Raw genomic sequence first — 20,018 nt, forward strand, 5'->3', positions numbered from 1 at the left:
CCCAAGATGAGGAAAAGGACTACTGGGATCAGAGCACACAGGACCAACTGAGTGATGTTTGAAAAGGTATTTTATTGCATAGTCCATCAGTCTCAGGGAAGGGTGAGACACTTAAGGTGTTACATTCAACACCATCACCTCAGAAACCACCTAAACTCTAGTTACAATGTCTTTTATAAACTTTTTAACCAATCAAGATGTCACACAAAAGCTCAGCAGCATCTTCATAAACCAATCATCAATTGCTTTGTCTCACACGATGCTGCTGCAATGTGTCTTTTCTTATCCAACCATAGAACACTACAGAAACTTACATTGCTGTATCTGTGATTCCTTACTGACTTTAGAACAGGTTATATGTGAAACTTCAAAATCTCTATTATCTTACTGAACATATTTATTCACTTATAGAAAGCATATTTCTACTTGCTGAAAGCACGTTTCAAACATATTTTGGCTTGAATTACAAGCTCTTATTCTTACACCATGTTTGCACAGCTTCATTGTTGTAAAGCCCCAAGGTTTCCCTGTGCTCTCAGGTCAAACTCTGTGTCCATCTCTGTCTCTGGGCCTGTATGCTCCAGGCCCTGAGAGCTCTCTGTGCCTGCATTTCCCACACAGCCCAGCTTGGGATCCCCTGGCAGCTGCCTGAGGGTGCCCTGGGTGCCCTGGGCCAGAGCAGCAATAAAGAGATTGAACTGAGCTGGCCCCAGCCCTGAGCCCTGGGGACACCCCTGGATGTGGCTCCATTCCCCAGCACTCCTCGGGCCTGCCCATCCAGACAGATTTTGAGCCGGGGAACAGATGCTGCAGAGGCTGTTGGATCAAGTTGCTGGGAGCAATCCCAGCAGTTTGGGATTAGTGCAGCTGTGGCTCTGCACAAGAGAGCTCTTCAGCCACTTTCTCTCTTTTCCTCCCTCTGGCCATGGAGGCAGCTCGTGACTTCAGCGTGTGCCTCGTGTGTGCAAAGAGCAAATCTGGGCAGAATCGGGGCACGGAGCCTTTGGGGCATCTTGGCACCTGTGCTGGGCACAGAAGGTGTTTTCCATTGCACTGAGACTGTCTGCTGTGCAAAGTGGATTGAATATCCAGCAGAGGAATGACTTTTGTTTGGATGGAGCTGTGCCTTCCCTTGCTTTGTTTGCTGACAAGGAATGAACATCCCTCTGTGTCTGGGGCAGCTCCTTCTGCAAGGAAAGCAGGTGGGAGTTGGAGCCAAGGAGCTGAAAGCTGCAGGCACAGCCTGGAGGGGAGGGAGCTCAGATTTGCACAAGGCTGCTCTGAGTGCCAGGGCTTGGATGAGGGAATTGGTGGCGTGGGGGTAGGGACAAAGTCTGATGGATTGTCAGCCATGAAGGGTCTTGATTTTCAGATCTATTCAGAGTGCAGGAGGAGGTGCTGGGGATCAATATCAACTGGGGATTGCTGATACCAGTGCATAAACAGGAAAAGAATAAATGGGAAAAAAGATCTTCTCTCTCTGTATTTTTTTAATGAAATATGTTGTTACAAATAGAGTGGATGCTTAGCCAAGTTCTGCCTTATGCTCAGGTTTCTAGCAGGAGCTCTGTTTCAGGCCACCTGCACCCCAAATTGCTCTTGCTCCCAAGTTCTTTAGAATACCCCATTAGGTCTATTAGAAAATGCATTATTTACTGAATGGACTCAAGATTATCAGACAAGAGACTTTAAACAGACTGCTTCCTCCACAGGATAACCCAAAGAAGTGCTAGTGGATACAAACCCAGTGCACAATCAAGTTCCCTATATTACAGCTCGTGAAGAGCTGGCACAGATTAGGAGTCAATGGAACTCAGCACCCAATTGATGGTGGAGCACACCTGGAGCCCTTTCTTTCCCTCAGCTTCCAGAAAGGAAGCACCAAGATGCATCCAGGCTTGGCACAGAAGCCCTACCCGTTTCCAGGGACGATGCAGAAGAGTTGTGCTTTGTGCAAGTTTTGTGTAGCTTTTCTAGTTTGTAAAGTGAAGTGTGTGTCAGTCCAGAATCCAAGGCTCATCTCCCTTCAGGCTGCTCTCAAGGCAAGATGTTTCTGGGCAGCTGGGAACTGCAGCTCCCTGGCAGCAGAGAGAAGTCAGGACAGGACAGATGTGCGGCCTGGGTTATCTCCCCAGTTGCTGTGAGGGGGAGATGCCCTGAGTTATGGCCCCAGCTGCTGCACAGAGCAGAGGAGCCCTTCTGTGGCCCAGGGGAAGTCCTGCTCCAGGAACCTGCTGGAACCAAGGGGCCCTTGTGACATTGGGATGCCTGATGGAGCCAAGGGACCATGGTGACACCAATGAACCTCCTGGAACCAAGGGGCCCTTGTGACACTTTGGAACTACAGAGACCATTGCTGAGGACGGAACCTCATGGAACCAAAAGCCCATTGTGACACATCAGGGCCTGGTGACACCAAAAAGAGCATTGTGACACCGTGGGGCTCCAGGGAGCCAAATATCCACTGGGACAGTGCAGAACCTCCTGGAACCCAGGGGCCCCTGTGACACTGCAGGGCCTCAGTCAAGGAGTGCAAAGGTCTCAAACATTCCTTGCAGGGTTCTGCCTTGGGGAAGGGGAACCTCCTTGGTGGCACCTTGGGCTGGCACACACTTGAGGAGTGCGTCTGTTTTCAACAATGAATCTTAGGAGTCTCAGATTGCTTCAAAATAAAAAGGGAAAAACCTCTCTTTCCTGAGTGCAGGCAGCTCTCCAAGCAAAGCAGGTCCCAGGTGAGGGAGGACACAGAGGATGGGGTTGGGGAATGTGGAGCAAGGTTGTCCACACTGGCTCACACCTCAAGGCACAGCTTCTCTGAGCAGGCCAGACCTCCTGAGGAGAGACCCTGGGTCAATATCAATCACAGAATGCTGCAATCACCTCTGCTCCAAAGAGAGCAGGAATAAAATACATCCTTTAGAACAGGAATGTGCATTTCCTAGAAGCTGTTATAAATACATATTTTAATATTGGCTTTTCACAAGGATTCAGATGAATGCTGTATGTATCACGTTCCAATGGCTTTGCTGTAACAGTCGATAGAGGATGTTTGAACTGTCTGCTCAGTTGGGATAACTCCAGTGAACAGATGATGGGGACCCTGCTGCTATCAACACTCAGCGGCTGTGCAAAGAAGGAGCCAAGGCCCAAATTCAAAGGGGAGAAGAAGAGGATTAAAACCACAAACCAAGACACAGGCATGCTGTAAAAAGGCGGACCCAAGGAGTGGCCATGCTAAACAGTTTCTGGGAAATGTAAAGTAGTTAATGGGAAAGTTTGAATATGCATAAAGTCTATGAATGTGCATCAGGTGATGCAATAGAAATGGGATATAAAGGGTGTTTCCAAAGCACCAGGGGTGCTCTTGGCAGAGGGCCACGCACCTGGCCCTTTTAACCCTTTGCTTTATTGTCTTTGTCTCCTTCTGAATTTCTAATTGAACCTTTCAAAATTAACCAGGAAAGTGAACATCGTTTTTCACAGGTGCCCAGATGGGAAATTGGGACCGAAAAAGGGGAATTTGGCTGGAAAAGGAACAGTTTAGGCCAAAATTGGGGGTTTGAGTAACAAAAAGGGGAAGTTTAGATGTAAAAATGACAGTTTGGATTAAAACAATGGGAGTCTGATGCTAAAAGGTCAACCCAGGTGAGCCAATGGCAGCCAGGGGGGAAATTTGGGGCAAGAGAGATTTAGGATGAAAAAGGGGATTAGGGGCCAGAATAAAAGGGAGTTAGTGTCCAAAAAGGGACAATTTGTGCCTAAAAAGGGGAATTTGAGTGCCCAGATGGGAAATTTGGATGAAAAAAGGTAGAATTTGGGCACTCAGGGGAGAAAATTGGACTCAAAATGTGGCATTTAAGTGGTAAAAAATAGGAATTTCAGTGCCCAGATGGGAAATTTGGACCCAAAATGGGGAGTTTGGATTCAGGAAGAGGGAATTTGGGCCAGAGAAAATAAATTTGGGCTTAAAAAAAAGGTAGAATTTGGGTGCCCAGATGGGAAATTTGGAGGCAGATGGGGAAATTTGGTTCTGAAAGGGAAAATTTGGGCCTAAAAATGGGAAATTTGGGTGCCCAGATGGAAAATTTGGAGCCAGAAGGAGAAATTTGGTTCAGAAAGGGAGAATTTGGGCCTAAAAAAGAGAAATTTGGGTGCCCCAATGAGAAGTTTGGACCCAAAAAGGGACTTTGGGTCCAAAAAAGGGGAAATTGGGCTCCCAGGTTTGAAATTTGGGTCCAAAAAGGGGAATCTGGGGCTAAAAATGGGGAATTTGAGTACTCAGGTGAGAAATCTGGACCCAAAAATGGAAAATTGGTGCCAAAAGGAGATCATTTGTACTGGAAAAAGGGAAATTCAGGCCAAAACCCAGGGAGTCTGGGTTCCCAGGTGGGGAATTTGGACCTGTCCAGGGGTGACTTAAAAAGGGGAGTTTGGCTCAAAAAGGAACAGTTTGTCCCAAAACTGGGAGTTTGAGTAACAAACAGGGGCAGTTTAGAATTAAAAATGGGACTTTAGTTTAAAAATAATGGGATTCTGAGCCTAAAAGGTCAACCCAGGTGAGCCAATGACAGCAGAGGAAAACTTTGGGGCAAAAAAGGGAGATTTGGGATGAAAAAGGGGAATTTGGCCCAGCAAAAAGGAGTTTTGTTCCAGAAAGGAGAATTTGGTCCTAAAAAGGAAAATCTGGGTGCCCAAATGGGAAGTTTGGTCCAAAACAGGGGAATTTGGGATCTAGTGGGAAATTTGGTCACAAAAAGCAGAATATGGGTCCAAAACCCAGAAATTTGGGCTGAAAAAAGGAGATTTTGGGGTCCTCAGGTGAGAAGTTTGTACCTGAAATGGGGACTTTTGGCCCAGGAAGGGAGAATTTGGGCTTAAAAAAGGGGGAGTTTGGGTGCAGTGATAGGAAATTTGGATCCCAAATGGGAGTTTTGGTGCTGAAAGGGAGAATTTGGTCCTAAAAAGGGGAAATTTGGGCACTCAGATAGGGTATTTGTACCCAAAGAGAAGAATTTGGGGCCAAAATGGGGACTTTGGTCCCAAAAAATGGAAATTTGTGTGTCCAGATGGGAAATTTGCACCCAGAAAGGGGAATGCAGATCCAAAATTGACAGTTTGGCCCAAAACTGGGGGTTAGAGTAACAAAAAGAGACAGTTTGGACCCAAAAATGAGAGTTTGGATTAAAAAAAACAATGGGAGTCTGATGCTAAAAGGTCAACCCAGGTGAGCCAACGGCAGCAGTTTGTGGGGCAAGAAAGGGAGATTTGGGATGAAAAAGGGGATTTGGGACCAGAATAAAAGGGAGTTTGTGTCCACAAAGGGAGAATTTGGGCCTAAAAAGTGGGAATTTGGGTGCCGAAATGGTAAATTTGGACCAAAAAGGGGGAATTCGGAACAAAAAGAAGAAATTTGGGCACTGTCTGTGAGAAATTTGTACCCAAAAAGTGGAATTGGAGTGAGTAAAAACAGGTATTTATTTGCCCAGATGGGAAATTTGCACCCAGAAGTGGAAATTTGGTGTTAAAAGGGAGAATTTTGGCCTAAAAAAGAGGAATTTGGGTGCCCTGATGGGAAGTCTGGACCAAAAGAGGGGAATTTGGGATTTAGTGGGAAACATGGACACAGAAAGCAGAATATGAATTCAAAAGCCAGAAATTTGAACAAGAAAGTAGAATTGGGGTGCCCCAAAAAGGGAAGTTTGGACTCAGAAGGGGGAGTTTCAGCGCTGAAAGGAAGAATTTAGGCCTAAAAAACCAGAATTTGGGTGCTCAGATGGGAAATGTGGACCCAGAAGGGAAAATTTGGCTCCCAAAAGGAACAGTTTTGCCCAAAACTGGGGGTTTGAGCAATAAAAAGTGTAGGAGAGGATGAAACAGTGAAACCATATGAATAGTATTGTTTAGCAAAAGATTCTGAAAATATGAAGCCTAGAATGGAAATAGAACTGAAAGCTTGCTTTGAGTCATAAGATGCTGAGTACTAGTTAGTGTATAACCACAGAACAATAGCTTAGCCAGCTAAAGGAGAATCCCTGTTGATGAAACAATGTCCTTCTGCAGACAGAGAATCCAAAGGTCAAGCAGCAAAAGAAGAATTTGTAAAGCTTTTAGAATTTGAAATGTAACACTCCATGGTAATGTAGTAATTCTTATAGGCTATATGTAAATTCTTTAGTGGGTGTATGTTGTTGTGGTTGGTTACTGCGAATTAGAACATTCACTATGGAAAAGGATATAATGTATTGTAACAAGAACTTCACTCTTTTGTTCCCCCCTCTCTCTTTAAGCTCTCCTCTCTTGTCCTCCCCACTCTCTTACCCCTGGCTCTTGCTCTCCCCTCTCCAGTCTCTCTCCCCCTGACCACGTGTACGCCGAGGCTGGCAGCAGAAACGGGTCTCTTCCTCCCTCTACCCAAATAATAAATTCCTTATACCTGAACAGCTTGACCCTGGAGAATTCTCTCACTGCGAGTGTTTTGTACATCTATAGCAGCTCAAGCTTTTCCTTAGACACCAGGGGAAGGGGGATGAGCTTTGGGGCTATGATATGTTTTTCTCCCTCTGGAATAACCCTGAATGGCAGAGGGACTGTGGGATCAAAGCCCCCTCTGATCCTTTGGTGTTGGCCCTTGAGAAAGAAAATCAGGCCAACAAAGGGAAGCTCAAACGGTGCTGTTGGAGCTGCAGCCTCGGCCAGAGGTGCATCAGGCTGAGTAAGGCCTATCCAGCAGCAGCCCAGCAAGAACAGAACTGTACTCATTTAATCAGCCCTCCCTTTAGGAGGCAGCAGGAGGAAGAGGTGCACTTGGAAGCTCCATTTGCCCCTCTGCCCCCTCCACACCTGCAAGCTCCATTTCCCCTCCACCTCCTCCCGACAGCTTTAAGGGGGCATCAGCCCCAACACCCCCAGGTAGCCCGATTGCATCCTGGAGCAGAAAGCAGGTACTACAGGCACCCTTGTGGGAAGCAATAGGACCAGAAGGGACAATGGTAGTTCAGGAACCCTTTGCTCCTCTCAACACAGAGGTGTGAGAAAACCGCACAAACAATTATCAGAGTGACCCAATAAATACTGCCAATGTTTATGATATATAGTCAAACAACATAACCCAGATTGAAGGGACACACAATTGTTATTGGATGCATTAACCAAAACTGAGAAACAATTGGTTCTAAAACCAGCAGGGGACCTGGCAAAGGACAATTATCAAACATTACAAATGGATGGAAAAGAATACTTTCCTCTCCAGGACCCACCATGGGATCCAAACCAGTAGAGTGCAAGGAGAAAGTCAGAAAGCTGCCAGGAGTGGAGAGTGAAGGGAGTGGAGAGGGCTGGACCTAAAACCATGAACTGGGCAGCCTTATATGCAATCAAACAAGTCCCTGGGAATCTCCCTGGGAATTCCCAGATCCTTGGAAGGACGCGATGCACAGACACACACCACTGGAGCCGGGCTCTGAAGTAGGAATACAGCAGCTAGTTCATCTATTTCTGGAACAATCCACGGGGGACATGAGGTGTAAACTCCAAAAGCTTTGGGGGGCAGATGGGTGAAACTTAGAAGCCTTCTTGGAAGAGGCATGGAGAGTTTTCAGCAATTGAGAAGAGGGATAGAAGCAAGAAATGGAGAAGCTAGTAGCAGTGGTACAGGAGGAAGGAAAAGGGAAAGGAAAGCACAGACAAGGACCACCCAAACGAGGCCCGTCTAGACGGGGTAGAGACCAATATGTGTACTGTGGAGAATTTGATCACTGGAAAAATGAGTGTCCAAAGTGGAAGTGAGATGGCCAAAAGAAATAAGGGAAAGGAGGGGTGGTTGCAGTCACACATCCGCAAGAAGACTGAAGGGGACCCAGGGAATGCACCCCAACAGACCTCCTGTTTATAAAAATGAAATTGGGGGAATAAGCAAAAAGAATTAGTGTTGCTGAAGGACACAGAATGATTCACATGGACATGTCTTAATGGTATAGCAAAAAAGAAAAAGTAACATTATTTTCTGACTCCCGTATTTATAGATTCTTGGCAATGACCAAGGATTGGCGAACCAAGTCACCACCTTCCCAAACCCACTGGCCATGCAAAACGTCCAACAAAAAATATTTCTCAGAAGGAATATGATAAACAACCTTTGTTTACCGGACTCTCATGGGAAAGGAACTGAAACTATGAAAACCTTATCAGAAGGTTTAATTTTCAGGGTGATAAAGCAGAAGTGTTGGTTGATACTGGAACAAATTACTTGGTTTTAAATAAGGCCTTGATGCCTATGAATGATGAGAATTATGTTACGATCAAAGGGTGTGGTAGTTTAGCATTTAGGGCAAGAAGTGGGAAACACCCACAGCAGTGATTCCTCTGAGAGAGGCTGTGGGGAGTTCCTGCTGTGCTTGAGATCAAGCCAATAGCTGGCCAGTTCTGACAACTGACAGCATTCTGCACCACTGAAAAGTAACTTCACCTTTGTGAATGCCACCTTTTAAACACCCAAGCCCAGGAACTGGTCTCTTTCTTTGCAGCCTTGAAAGGCAGCAGAGCTGTGGTGTGGCTGGCCCCGCTCCCCCGTGGCCTGTGCGGCCTGGGGGGGGCTGGGCCGGAGCCCAGCTGCTCCCGGGGGGAGATGGAGACTGCGGGATCCCCCCCAGGCCAGGCCAGGCTCTGCTGCGCTGCTGGCTTTCCCGGGAAGCCCTCCGGGTCCCGTTCCAGCGGGGTGGCCAAAGCCCTTCCCAGGGGAGCCCCCGGCCCCCAGGCTGGGCCAGGCCACAGCTGATGACACTCGCCAACACCCCCCCTGCCCCCCGGCCCGCACAGACAGCTCCTGAGAGCTGGCACCAGCCACACCTGAAATCCCACACCACCACTGCCTGCCATGGCTTGGGACACATTTAACCCTTGCACTACACACAGGAGACCTGCAGACTTTAATCCTCTCTCCAGGAAAAGAAAAGAACCAAGTGACACGGAAAAAGACAACGTGAAACATCAAGGTCAGTAAAAGAAGGAATCAAGCCTCAGATGGAAGGAGGATGAGGAGATGCTCTAATAAGGTGAAATTATTATTACCTAAGTCTTTTGTTAGGGCCATGGAGATGGATAATAATGTTATAAAAAATAACTCCTTTCATTCATGAAAGAGTATGGGTGGAATTGAAGTATTCAAGCTGTAGATCTGGGCAAAGGTATCCATTGATGAAGCCAAGCCGATGGTGGAGTAGCTGTGATCCCATGAGAGCTTGAACAGAGAGAGGGAGATGAGAGCTGATGAAGACCCTTTGTCCCCAGGGAGAGAAGAAGAAAATCTCTATTCTCAGAGATGAAGAGGAGTTTTGCCTTTGAATAACTCATCCTTAAAATATTACCCCTTGAGCTCATAGCCCATGAACACACCTCTGAGTGGTGTGAAAATGGGAGGAGAAGGCAGAGTTTGTGCCTGGGTGACTGACATTTGTAGAAATGAAAAGCCACGAGAAAACTGTTTCTTGTGGAGAACTCTCCATGGCATGACAAGAAAAAACTCCTCTCCCTGCACAGACTGATGAAAAGACTATTGTATAGGTGGCACTGCTTTAACATCCCAGGTTTTGTCTCTGCTGTGTCACTTGGGAAAGGAAAAGTTGGGTGTGGGGGGAGGAAAGGTTTCTAAAGCTTTTATTCTTGCTTTTTATTCTTGTAGTCCTGATCATAACGTTTCTTCATTCCTATTCTGTTTTAAGTCTGTTTTGCCCTTCTCCTAATCCATATCTCACAGCAAGAAAGAAGGAAGTAATCTAGTGATTTTAGCTAGAGCTAAAACCCACCACCCTCAGCCACTCCTGACAGGACTTGTGCTCCAGACCCCTCAGCAGCCTTGTTGCCCTTCTCTGGACACGCTCCAGCCCCTCCATGGCCTTCCTCAATTGGGGGCCCAGCACTGGACACAGCACTCGAGGTGTGGCCTCAGCAGTGCCCAGCACAGGGGAAGAATCCCTGCCCTGCTCCTGCTGGCCACACCATTCCTGATGCAGGCCAGGGGCCATTGGCCTTCTTGGCCACCTGGGCACACTGCTGCCTCATGTCCAGCCTGCTGTCCATCAGTGGCCCAGCTCCCTTTCTGCCTGGCCGCTGTCCAGCCACTCTGGCCCCAGCCTGGAGCACTGCAGGCCTTGTTGTGGCCAAAGTGCAGGAGCCAGCACTTGGTCTTGTTCAACCTCACCTTGTTGGCTTTGGGCCCTGCATCCAGCCTGTCCAGCTCCCTGTGCAGAGCCCTCCTGCCCTCCAGCACATCCACACTCCCAGCCAGCTTGGTGTCAGAATGGTTCCATGAGGCCCTGCAGTGTCACAATGGTCTCCACGGTTCCATGACACTCCGTGGAGTCACAGTGGATCCCTTGCTCCGTCATCCAGGCGATCCAACAGCAACCAGTGAGAACAATATTTTATTGAACTCTTTTTGTTCTCAATTTCAGGAGACGGGTTCAGGAATCAAGAGACAACTCAGTATGAGGTAGGTACTTGTTCCACTTTATTGCAGTTTCAGCTACAGTTTTATAGTATTCAGTAAGGTAACACGCAACACTTGTTCTATTATGATTGGATAATTGCCATTATTCACGCATCAGTTTCCACATTAGTATTGGTCCAGCTCCTGACACCCGAGCTCCATAAGGTACTTCTAGCAGAACTCATAAGATACATTAATCAGGCTATATAAGATACATTTAGTGGGCTTCACAAGATCCATTTTGCAGATTTCACATTCACATCCTATTTCCTTTGATCTTTAGCACAATGTTGTGCCAAGGACTCACGCTAACTCAAAGTCAGGGTTGTGCAGGCCTTCCAGGGAGCAATAGCCACGAGAAGCAAGGCATTCTTCTACACTCAGTGTCCCCAGTGCTTGTGATTTCTTTCCAATGTGCTAAGACACATCCCAGTGGGCTGGCTCTCGGTACCTCTTTGCTCTGTCCTGTCCCTTTTATCTTCTCCTTCTTGTCTTATCCCATTTCCACCTAAATATTTCCTCACAATTTCTCAGAGTCTTTTCCCCCCTCTTCTTTGTGCACAACCCAAGTCTGAGACACAAAATGGGTCCTTCCACACACAAGCTTTAAGATCTCAGGCTCACGACCAACCTGTCCTCGCTCACACTGCGGGCACCCCCTGGGCTGTTGGGCAGAAGAGCAGTGCCAGCATGGTGCACAAACCTTACACTGCAATAATACCCACGCAAAATGTTGTCCCTGTTGTGAGTGAAACACCCCAAGAGCACAAATACACACTATTCCTGGCATCCCTTCTGTCCCTTCTGGCATTTCCAGATCTTTAGGAGAGGGCTGTTCCCAGTCCAAAGCTGTGATCTTTCTGGCAGAAGTTTGATAAACTCCCTCTAATAACACCCGCTCGTTCCCTCTGTCTGTCCAGTGGTGCCCTGGGTTTACAAACTCCCAAGGGTCCAGGCCAATCCTCTGGGGCAGAGGTAGTCCTTTAATTTTCCTTGCCAGGCTTGGAGCGTTCTTTCAGCCCTTCCACTGCTTGTTATGACTAATAAGATTGAACACCCAGCGTATCCAACACAGAAAGTGCAGGAAAGTTACCAGTGTGCTGGGATTATAACTTTTGACACAAGAGAGCAGTATTGCTACAGAAATACACACAAATCACTAAAAGCTCTGCAAAAATACACAATGACCACTGAAAATCCTACATTGAAAGAGAAAAAGCCCAGAACTATACTCTTAACATCATGCACTACACTTCTAATTGTCCTAATCACGTCTCAGCCACTGTCTCAGTCACTCACACAGAACCAAAAGTCTGGACATAACACACTTCACCAAACAGCAGCATTAACACAGGGGTTTGTTCCAGCCACCCCCAGAATTGCCAGTGGCCAATCCCTTTGGTCAATGAACCCCCCTTTGCCGGCCCCAGCCGGTCCCCTCCTGCCGGCCGCGCAATCAGCCCAAGCGGTCCCTGCACCGCTCACTGACCCATGGTCACTTGCAAGCCCACCTTACCCCAGCAGGGACGAGGCTACGCGCAGGGACGTCTCCCTGGGGCTCAGCAGCAGCAGCCCTTTAGTCCAGACCCCCCGAGGCTGGATTATAATACAAACCCTTTGATCCACGGGCAGCAGGTTCCTCGTCTATCCCTGCGCTGAGCGCACCAGTTGAGGAGTACCCCGAGAAGATCCCGGGGCGCGCCTTGGGGAGTCCATCCCCCGTGTGCTCCCACAGGGGGATAGAGAGGACTCCTGCCTGGCTCCCCAAAACTGACACATGGAAAGACTCTAAAACTGCAGGAGTTTTAAAGTAGCTTTGATTATTTATTATTGACAGGTTCCCGGGCACAGGGGGGATTGATGCTCCAAAGACGTGTGCAAACATCACAAGGTGTACATTCTCTATTTATCCCCCAAGGTATTCCATATGCATAAGATTGCACAATTTGCTTCATGCATATTCATTTCTTGGCTCCTCCCATCTCCCTTTCATATGGCAATTACTTCCACACCCTCTGGGCATGCACAGTTACCAGAGTTTAGGCCCTATGCCTGAAGTCATTCCAACTTTGTCTATCTCATGGTCGATTTTGTCTTGAAACATCACTTATCTTAAAACTACGTCCTGTATACTATATTTAACATATAGCATCTACAAAGGGGTGCATCTGCCTTGTGACACTAATTCCCTTTATTGCTTTATAATAATAATTTTCCAAATAGTTACAACTTATTTCATAGGTAACATCTTCATTTATCACACCTTAATGGAAAATATTACCAAAAGTAAAGAGAAAAAAAGGGAAAATATAATACACAAATAGAATAACAAAAATGACTCATGGCGCAAAACAGTCTTGGCCTGCAATGAGTTCTGTTCTGAATGCCATGCACAAAGCAACAGGCACCTGATTGTTTCTGAAAAGCACCAAGTTGTCATATTCCTCAGGGCATCCCTGAGCTCCTGGTTCCTCAGGCTGTAGATGAGGGGGTTCAGTGTTGGAGGCAGCCCTGAGTACAGAACTGGCAGTGTCAGATGCAGGGATGGGCAGCAGGGTGGCACAAGTGACCTTTAGGCTTTGCAGGGCCCAGGCACAAGGGCTGTGCCAGAGTCAGGGCTGAGGTGCCACTCTGTGGGCTGGGGCAGAGCCCAGGCAGAAATCAGCCCTGAGCCAGCAGCTCTGCAGTGCTGGCCACCAGGCCGGGGTGCCAAGGGAGCCTTCTGGCCATGGTCTGCAGGGAGCTGCTGCTGCTGCCAAGGTGCCTTTGGTGCCTCAGGCTCTCCCTGGCACAACTCCCAGCACGGCACTCTGCACTTGTGCCCGAGCCCTGCCCTGTGCTGGGGCTGGCCTGGGGCTGTTCCTGCAGCGGGACCTGCCCTGCTCCTGGCACAGCAAAGGCAGTTCCTGCTGGAACAGGAGGCTCTGCCTGCAATGGGCTCAAACAACTCCAACAGGGCCCCGTTTGCAAAGCCCCCGGTGGGAAATGAAGAGGGGCTCACGCTGCTTTTGGGGTGAATCATGCTGAAAGCAGGCTGACTCTTCCATGCCAAAGTTCAACAGGCTGAGAGGGAGCTGAAGCTGTGGCAGAGCTGCTCAAATGCCCAGAGAAAGGAACAACCAAGTGCCAGCACGGAGAGCTTCTGCAGAGCTGCTGAGCTGGCACGGCCTGGGCACATCTGACTGACAGGGCAGCACTTCAGACCACAAAAGCCCCGTCCCAAATTTTAATGGCAGCATCTCCTGACATTTCTCTCCTTGGGGTGGTGTGGAGATTCCTCCTTGGAGTGGAGACACCCCTCAAGGTCACTGCTTGAGGCTGAGCTAAAGAGATTTGCCCATGGTCCTTGGACTAGGGGAGTGACACCCAACTCTACTTAATAACTGGCTTTGCTTTAATACAATTGCTCCAAAACTGTTTCCCAGAGCACTATTTTAAAATAGATGTTACAGCTCCTATACAGTGGAGTAAATAATTCTGATTTCCTTGTCTAGCCCTCATCATAATTAATCATACCTATTTTTATAGAAGTACTTCTGCTTTGCTGTTCTTCATGTTGAGGAACAAAGTTGTACAAAGGTTCAATTCCACCTCTATAATCCTTTACACAGAAATCACGGACAACGTCTGGGGCTGGGACTGGATCCAGGCACTCCCAGGCACCTCTCACAGAGGGAGTTTAGAAAGCCTGGGGGTCCTGGCTTGGGGGATCTTGTGGTGTAATTGGGGTGTTGGGGGTCCTTTCTGCACCTGGTGACCCAACAGGAGCTTCTCTAATAACCTTTGCCTGAAGCTCCCACTGTGCCCATGACAGGAGCCCCTGGCAGTGTCGGTGACATCCCGGCTCTTTGGCAGCCTGGGCACTGCTGGGATGTCACCCTGGAGCCCCTGGCAGTGTCGGTGACATCCCGGCTCTTTGGCAGCCTGGGCACTGCTGGGATGTCACCCTGGAGCCCCTGGCAGTGTCGCTGACCTCACTGTTCTTTAGCAGCACAGGGATGTCACCACTGGACTCCTGTCACTGCCTGTGACAAATTGGCTCCTTGGCAGTGTGGAGACACCTCTGTTGTCACCCTGGAGCCCTGGGACTGTCACCTCACGACCCTCAGGAAGATGAAGGAGCCCTGGGATGTCACCAAGGAGCCCCTGGGACTGCACGTGAGCTCACAGCTCTTCAGCAGCCTGGAAAGCTTGGGATCTGTACATTCCTGCTCTGCTGAGGATGGATCCTCAGCAACTTGGAGGGAGGTTCCCTGATGAGTTTTACTTCTCCAGAGGCTTGTTCAGTCTTCAGCTCTCCAGCCCAGGAATTCAGTCCCAAAAACTCATTAAGATTTCAAATCACTCCAACAAGACAAGACCCTGGGAATAATTAATTTCTAAGTCCTCAATTTTCTGTGATTAATTGTACCCATTTCAAAAGAATATTCAAAAAGAAAATACTATATTTTTAAATAGTGCAGGGGTATTTTTTGTCCTATTTAGGTTGGTTTTTTCTGTTTATAGATTGATATCAGCAATCTCCAGTTGATATCGATCCTGAGCACCTCCTAAGACCTTTCAGATCTGAACAGATCTGAAAATCAAGTCCCTTGATGGCTGAAAATACATCAGACTTTGTCCCTAAAGCCCCCCATCTCAGGGCTGGGCTCTCATCCCAGCCCTGGCCCCCAGAGCAGCTGAGGAATGGAGCCACATCCAGGGGTGTCCCCAGGGCTCAGGGCTGGGGCCAGCTCAGTTCAATCTCTTTATTGCTGCTCTGGCCCAGGGCACCCAGGGCCCCCTCAGGCAGCTGCCAGGGGAGCCCAAGCTGGCTGGGAGTGTGGCTGTGCTGGAGGGCAGGAAGCTCTGCAGAGGGATCTGGGCAGGCTGGAGCCATGGGCCCAGCACAATTGGATGAGGTTCAGCAAGGCCAAGGGCCGCGTCCTGCCCTGGCCTCACAACCAGCCCAAATCCCTGGCCGTGCCCTGGCCCTGATCCCCACAGCCTGGCCTGTTCCCTTCATCCCTGCATTGCCAGGGACTCTGTGGGACACGGCAGCTCTGCTGTGCCCATGGAGGGAGCTCCAAGTGCCACCACTGCACTGGGAACCACAACTCAGCGCCTTTGTGTCCTTTGGGGCTCAGCAACTGGGGAGACTCAGAGGCACAGCAAGTTTCTCTTCATGGCCAACAGAACAAATGGAAACGTGATACAATTTGAAAAACATCAAAACTCTTCCCTCAGCAATGTGAGACAACCCAGCAGCATCTGACGTGCCCACGATCCACCAGGGATATCCATACAGGAACATTTTTAGATAAAGACAAAGAGAATTGGAAGAGCCATAAATGCAATTAAGATGTTTCATGATGAGTTATTTGAAGTTCTGAAAGACTGGGCAACTCCCTGAAGCTCCCAGTGTGAAGCAACTCAGTTGAGAGCCATTGGAATGCCCAGAGTGCAGCTAGAGGAGGAAGTCTGGGAGCAATGGGAAGGACACAGATGCAGCTGCTCTCGTTAAGAGATGTCCTTAGACACGGCCATTTAAACAGGAGAGGTGGAAACTCCTGAATGAGGAAGAACATGAAATAAGAGAGAACAGAATATTGGTGACACAAATTGAGGGGAAAATCAGTATTCCTTTTCCTAACATTGTAAAATTCCAGGATATTCGTGGTCTCTCCTGGTGGGAAAACTTTGACATTATTTAAAAGTACTCAACTGACCCAGCTGATGAGATGTGCTCATGCACCTCACAAGCTGCAGGTGCCCTACAGCCCTGGAGGGCTCCTGTCCCATCTGCTCTGCTCCAGTCTCAAACAGGGACCAGCATTGTCCCAGCATCATCCGAGAGCTGAATGGGAAAGGATCTCAGCAAGTCTGCAGCCCAAGGTGTCAGCAGCAGGCCCAGAGCAGGTGGTTCAAGGCTTGATTTGGTGTGGATTGGCAAATGGCAAAGAACAGGGAGGGGGCAGCATGTCAGCACCTGGCTGAGGCCATGGGAACAAAGGTTTCCTGCTGTCGTGGCTGCTGTCCCCTCTTTCCCCTTGCCCCCATTGTCTTTTGTCTCTGGCCAGCCCCCGGTGAAGAGCCTGGCTCTGTGTTCTCCATCAGCTCCTGGGTGGCAGTGCCAGGCTGGGATGAGGAGCCCCTGAGCCTTCCCTGCTGCGGGCTGGACAAGCCCAGCTCCCTCAGCCTCTCCTCACAGCCCAAGGGCTGCAGCCCCAGCTTGGAGGCCCTGGCGTGAGCCTGCTGCAGCTGCCAGACATCTTTCCTGCCCTGGGGAACCCAAGCCAGGCCCCAGGGACCGGGATCATGCATGTCCTTGATGTCCTGCTCACACAGCCCCGGCCCCTTGTCCCCGTGCCAGGCTCTGGGCTGGATCCTGTGCAACATCCTTAGGCTGTGGCTCCAGGAGCACCGGGGGGACAGCGGGGGACAGGGGACCCCACTGGGCATGGACAGTGTTGGACTTCTCTGGGGGGGTCAGTGTGAGGGGGGGCTGGGGCAGAGTGACCAACGCAGTGACCTCACACAGCCCCCTCTGATGTCACAGCCTGCTCTGTGACGTCACACAACTGGTCTGTGATGTCACAGCGAATTCTGTGATGTCACAGCCAGCTCTGTAACATCACAGCCTGTTCTGTGACATCACACAACTGGTCTGTGATGTCAGAAATCACTCTGTGATGTCAGACAGCCACATTGTTATGTCACATCCTGCACTGTGATGTCACAGTCTGCTCTATGATGTCACATCCAAATCTGTGATGTCACAGCCATTTCTGTGATGTCAGATCTCCAACCTGTGATGTCACAGCCTGCTCTATGACATCACACAACTGGTCTCTGATGTCACAAACCACTCTTTGATGTCACAAAGCCACATTGTTATGTCACAGCAAATTCTGTGATGTCACAGCCAGCTCTATGATGTCAAAGACAACTCTGTGATGTAACAGCCTGCTCTGTGATGTCACATAACTGATGTCTGATGTCACAAATCACTCTGCGATGTCACAGAGCCACATTGTAATGTCACAGCAAATTCTGTGATGTCACAACCTGCTCTGTCATGTCACAGCCAAATCTGTAATGTCACACCTCCACCCTGTGATGCCACATCCTGCTCTGTGATGTCACAGCATGTTCTGTGAGGTCACACAACTGGTCTATGATGTCACAAACCACTCTGTGATGTCACAGCCTGCTCTGTGATGTCACAGAAATGGCCTATGATGTCACAGAGCATTCTGTGAAGTAACAGCCAGATCTGTGATGTCACAGCCAGATCTATGATGTCACAGATTTTGATGTGACATCACAGAGCAGGCTGTGACATCACAGGGTGGCTGTCTGACATCATAAAGCAGACACAACTTGTCTCTGATGTCACAAACCACTCTGTGATGTCACACAGCCACATCATAATGTCACAGCCAGCTCTATGATGTCACAGCCTGCTTTATGATGTCAGATCTCTACCCCGTGATGTCACAGCCTGTTATGTGATGTCACAAACCACTCTGTGATGTCACACAGCCACATGGTGATGTCACAACCTACTCTGTGATGTCACAGCCTGTTCTGTGACGTCACACAACTTGTCTATGATGTCATAGCGTATCCCATGACGTCACAGCCTGCTCTGTGATGCCATAGCCTGTTCTGTGATGTCACAGTCTGCTCTTTGATGTCACACAACTGGTCTCTGACATCACAAACCACACTGTGATGTCACACAGCCACATTGTAATGTCACAGCGCATTCTTTGATGTCACAAACAGATCTGTGACATAACAGCCTTCTCTATGATGTCAGACCTCCACCCTGTGATGTCATAGCCAGATCTCTGATATCACAGAGACAGCCTATGATGTCATAGCTGCTCAGTGACCTCACATAACCCACTCTGTGATGTCACAGCCCACTCTGTCACCTCATGTCACCAGATGATCAATTGTCTACCCCAGGTGAGCACAGACTGCTCCTTCTCCAAACCCACGGGCCCATGGACACCACTCAATGCCCATGGTGGAAGGAGGGGAACTGGAAGTTCTCCAGCCTCAGTGTCCTGCCAGCTCAGCCAGGCCCACTGGAACATTGGGCTCCAGCCCCAGCAGGGACCAGCAGAGAGACCCCAGCACAGAAGAATGCATGTGGAAAGGGGAGGGGAAATATGTTCTTCATTTTGGGCTCATGATTACCAGATGTCTGTTTAGTCTGGGACAATCAATGAATGGGGGTGTGCAAAATACAGAACAGAAACAGAAACTTCCCTGTGCTCAGCATGCCCGGCTTTGGGAGGAGCTGTCCCCCCGAGCATCCGGCCACATCAAGAATGCTGCTTCTCAATGCTGCATTGGTGCTGAGCAGTTTTGATTTTAGGGAATTTTGGGCACACTCCCAGTGCCAAGGAAAGCTGTGTCTCCTGCTGTTCACAGACAGAGACGGGCTGCTGGGAGATGTGGTGGTCAGAGGCTGCCTGGGGTACAGTGACCATGGAATAATCGAGTTTTCAATATTCTGGGACAGAAGGAGGGGCAGCAACAAAACTTCTACACTGGAATTATGGAGGGCAGACTTTGGCCAATTCAGGATGCAGATTTGGGGAGAACTGAATCAGGCACTGATTTTTGTAAGGGAAACAGCCCTTAAAAACAAAGGGGTCCAGGAAGGATGGACACACCTCAAGAAAGTAAACTTAAGGGGGAAGGAGCAGCCTGTCCCTGTGTGCCAAAAGATGAATGAGTGAGGAAAATGCCTGGCCTGGCTGGGCATGGAGCTTTTATCAGGAACTCAGGGAAAAGATGAGGGCACATCACCTTTGGACAGAAGGGCAGGAAACTCACGAAGTATTCAGGGATGTCTTTAGGTAAGCAGAAATGAAAAGGAGAGAGGTGAAAGCTCAATTAGGACTTAACCTGGCTGCTTCTGTGAAGGATAATAAAAACAATGTTATCAATACATTAATGGCAAAGGAGGTTAGGTAATGACAACATCCATTCCTTGTTAAGGGGGATAAGGTTCCTAAAGATGAGGAAAGGGACTATTGGGATCAGAGCACACAAGGCCAACTGAGTGATGTTAGAAAAGGTATTTTATTGCATGGCCCATCAGTCTCAGGCAAGGGTGAGACACTTAAGGTGTTACATTCAATGCATCACCTCAGAAACCACCAAAATTCTAGTTACAATGTCTTTTATACACTTTTTAACCAATCAAGAGGTCACACAAAAGCTCAGCAGCATCTTCATAAACCAATCATCAATTGCTTTGTCTCACACGATGCTGCTGCAATGTGTCTTTTCTTATCCAGACATAGAACACTACAGAAACTTACTTTGCTGTATCTGTAATTTCTTACTGACTTTAGAACAGGTTATATGTGAAACTTCAAAATCTCTATTGTCTTACTTAATATATTTATTCACTTCTAGAAAGCATATTTCTACTTGCTGAAAGTATGTTTCAAACATATTTTGACTTAAATTACAAGCTTCTATTCTTACTTCATGTTTGTAGAGCTTCATTGTTGTAAAGCCCCAAGCC

At 48.5% G+C, this 20,018-nt stretch overlaps 1 protein-coding gene across 1 annotated transcript in view; it reads left to right on the plus strand.

Annotated features, from left to right (window-relative positions):
• The window catches only part of LOC111944857 (uncharacterized), a 45,586-nt gene that overhangs the window by 11,871 nt on the left and 13,697 nt on the right, over nt 1–20,018 (plus strand). The window contains exons 2-3 of the mRNA XM_086865139.1: nt 10,449–10,486; nt 14,475–14,641. Coding sequence (XP_086721265.1) covers nt 14,597–14,641 — 45 coding nt within the window. The 5' untranslated portion in view covers nt 10,449–10,486; nt 14,475–14,596. The remainder of the gene's footprint in view (nt 1–10,448; nt 10,487–14,474; nt 14,642–20,018) is intronic.

The sequence above is a fragment of the Cyanistes caeruleus genome, chromosome 28 (assembly GCF_971803275.1).
Source record: "Cyanistes caeruleus chromosome 28, bCyaCae1.hap1.1, whole genome shotgun sequence".
Classification (NCBI taxonomy): domain Eukaryota; kingdom Metazoa; phylum Chordata; class Aves; order Passeriformes; family Paridae; genus Cyanistes; species Cyanistes caeruleus.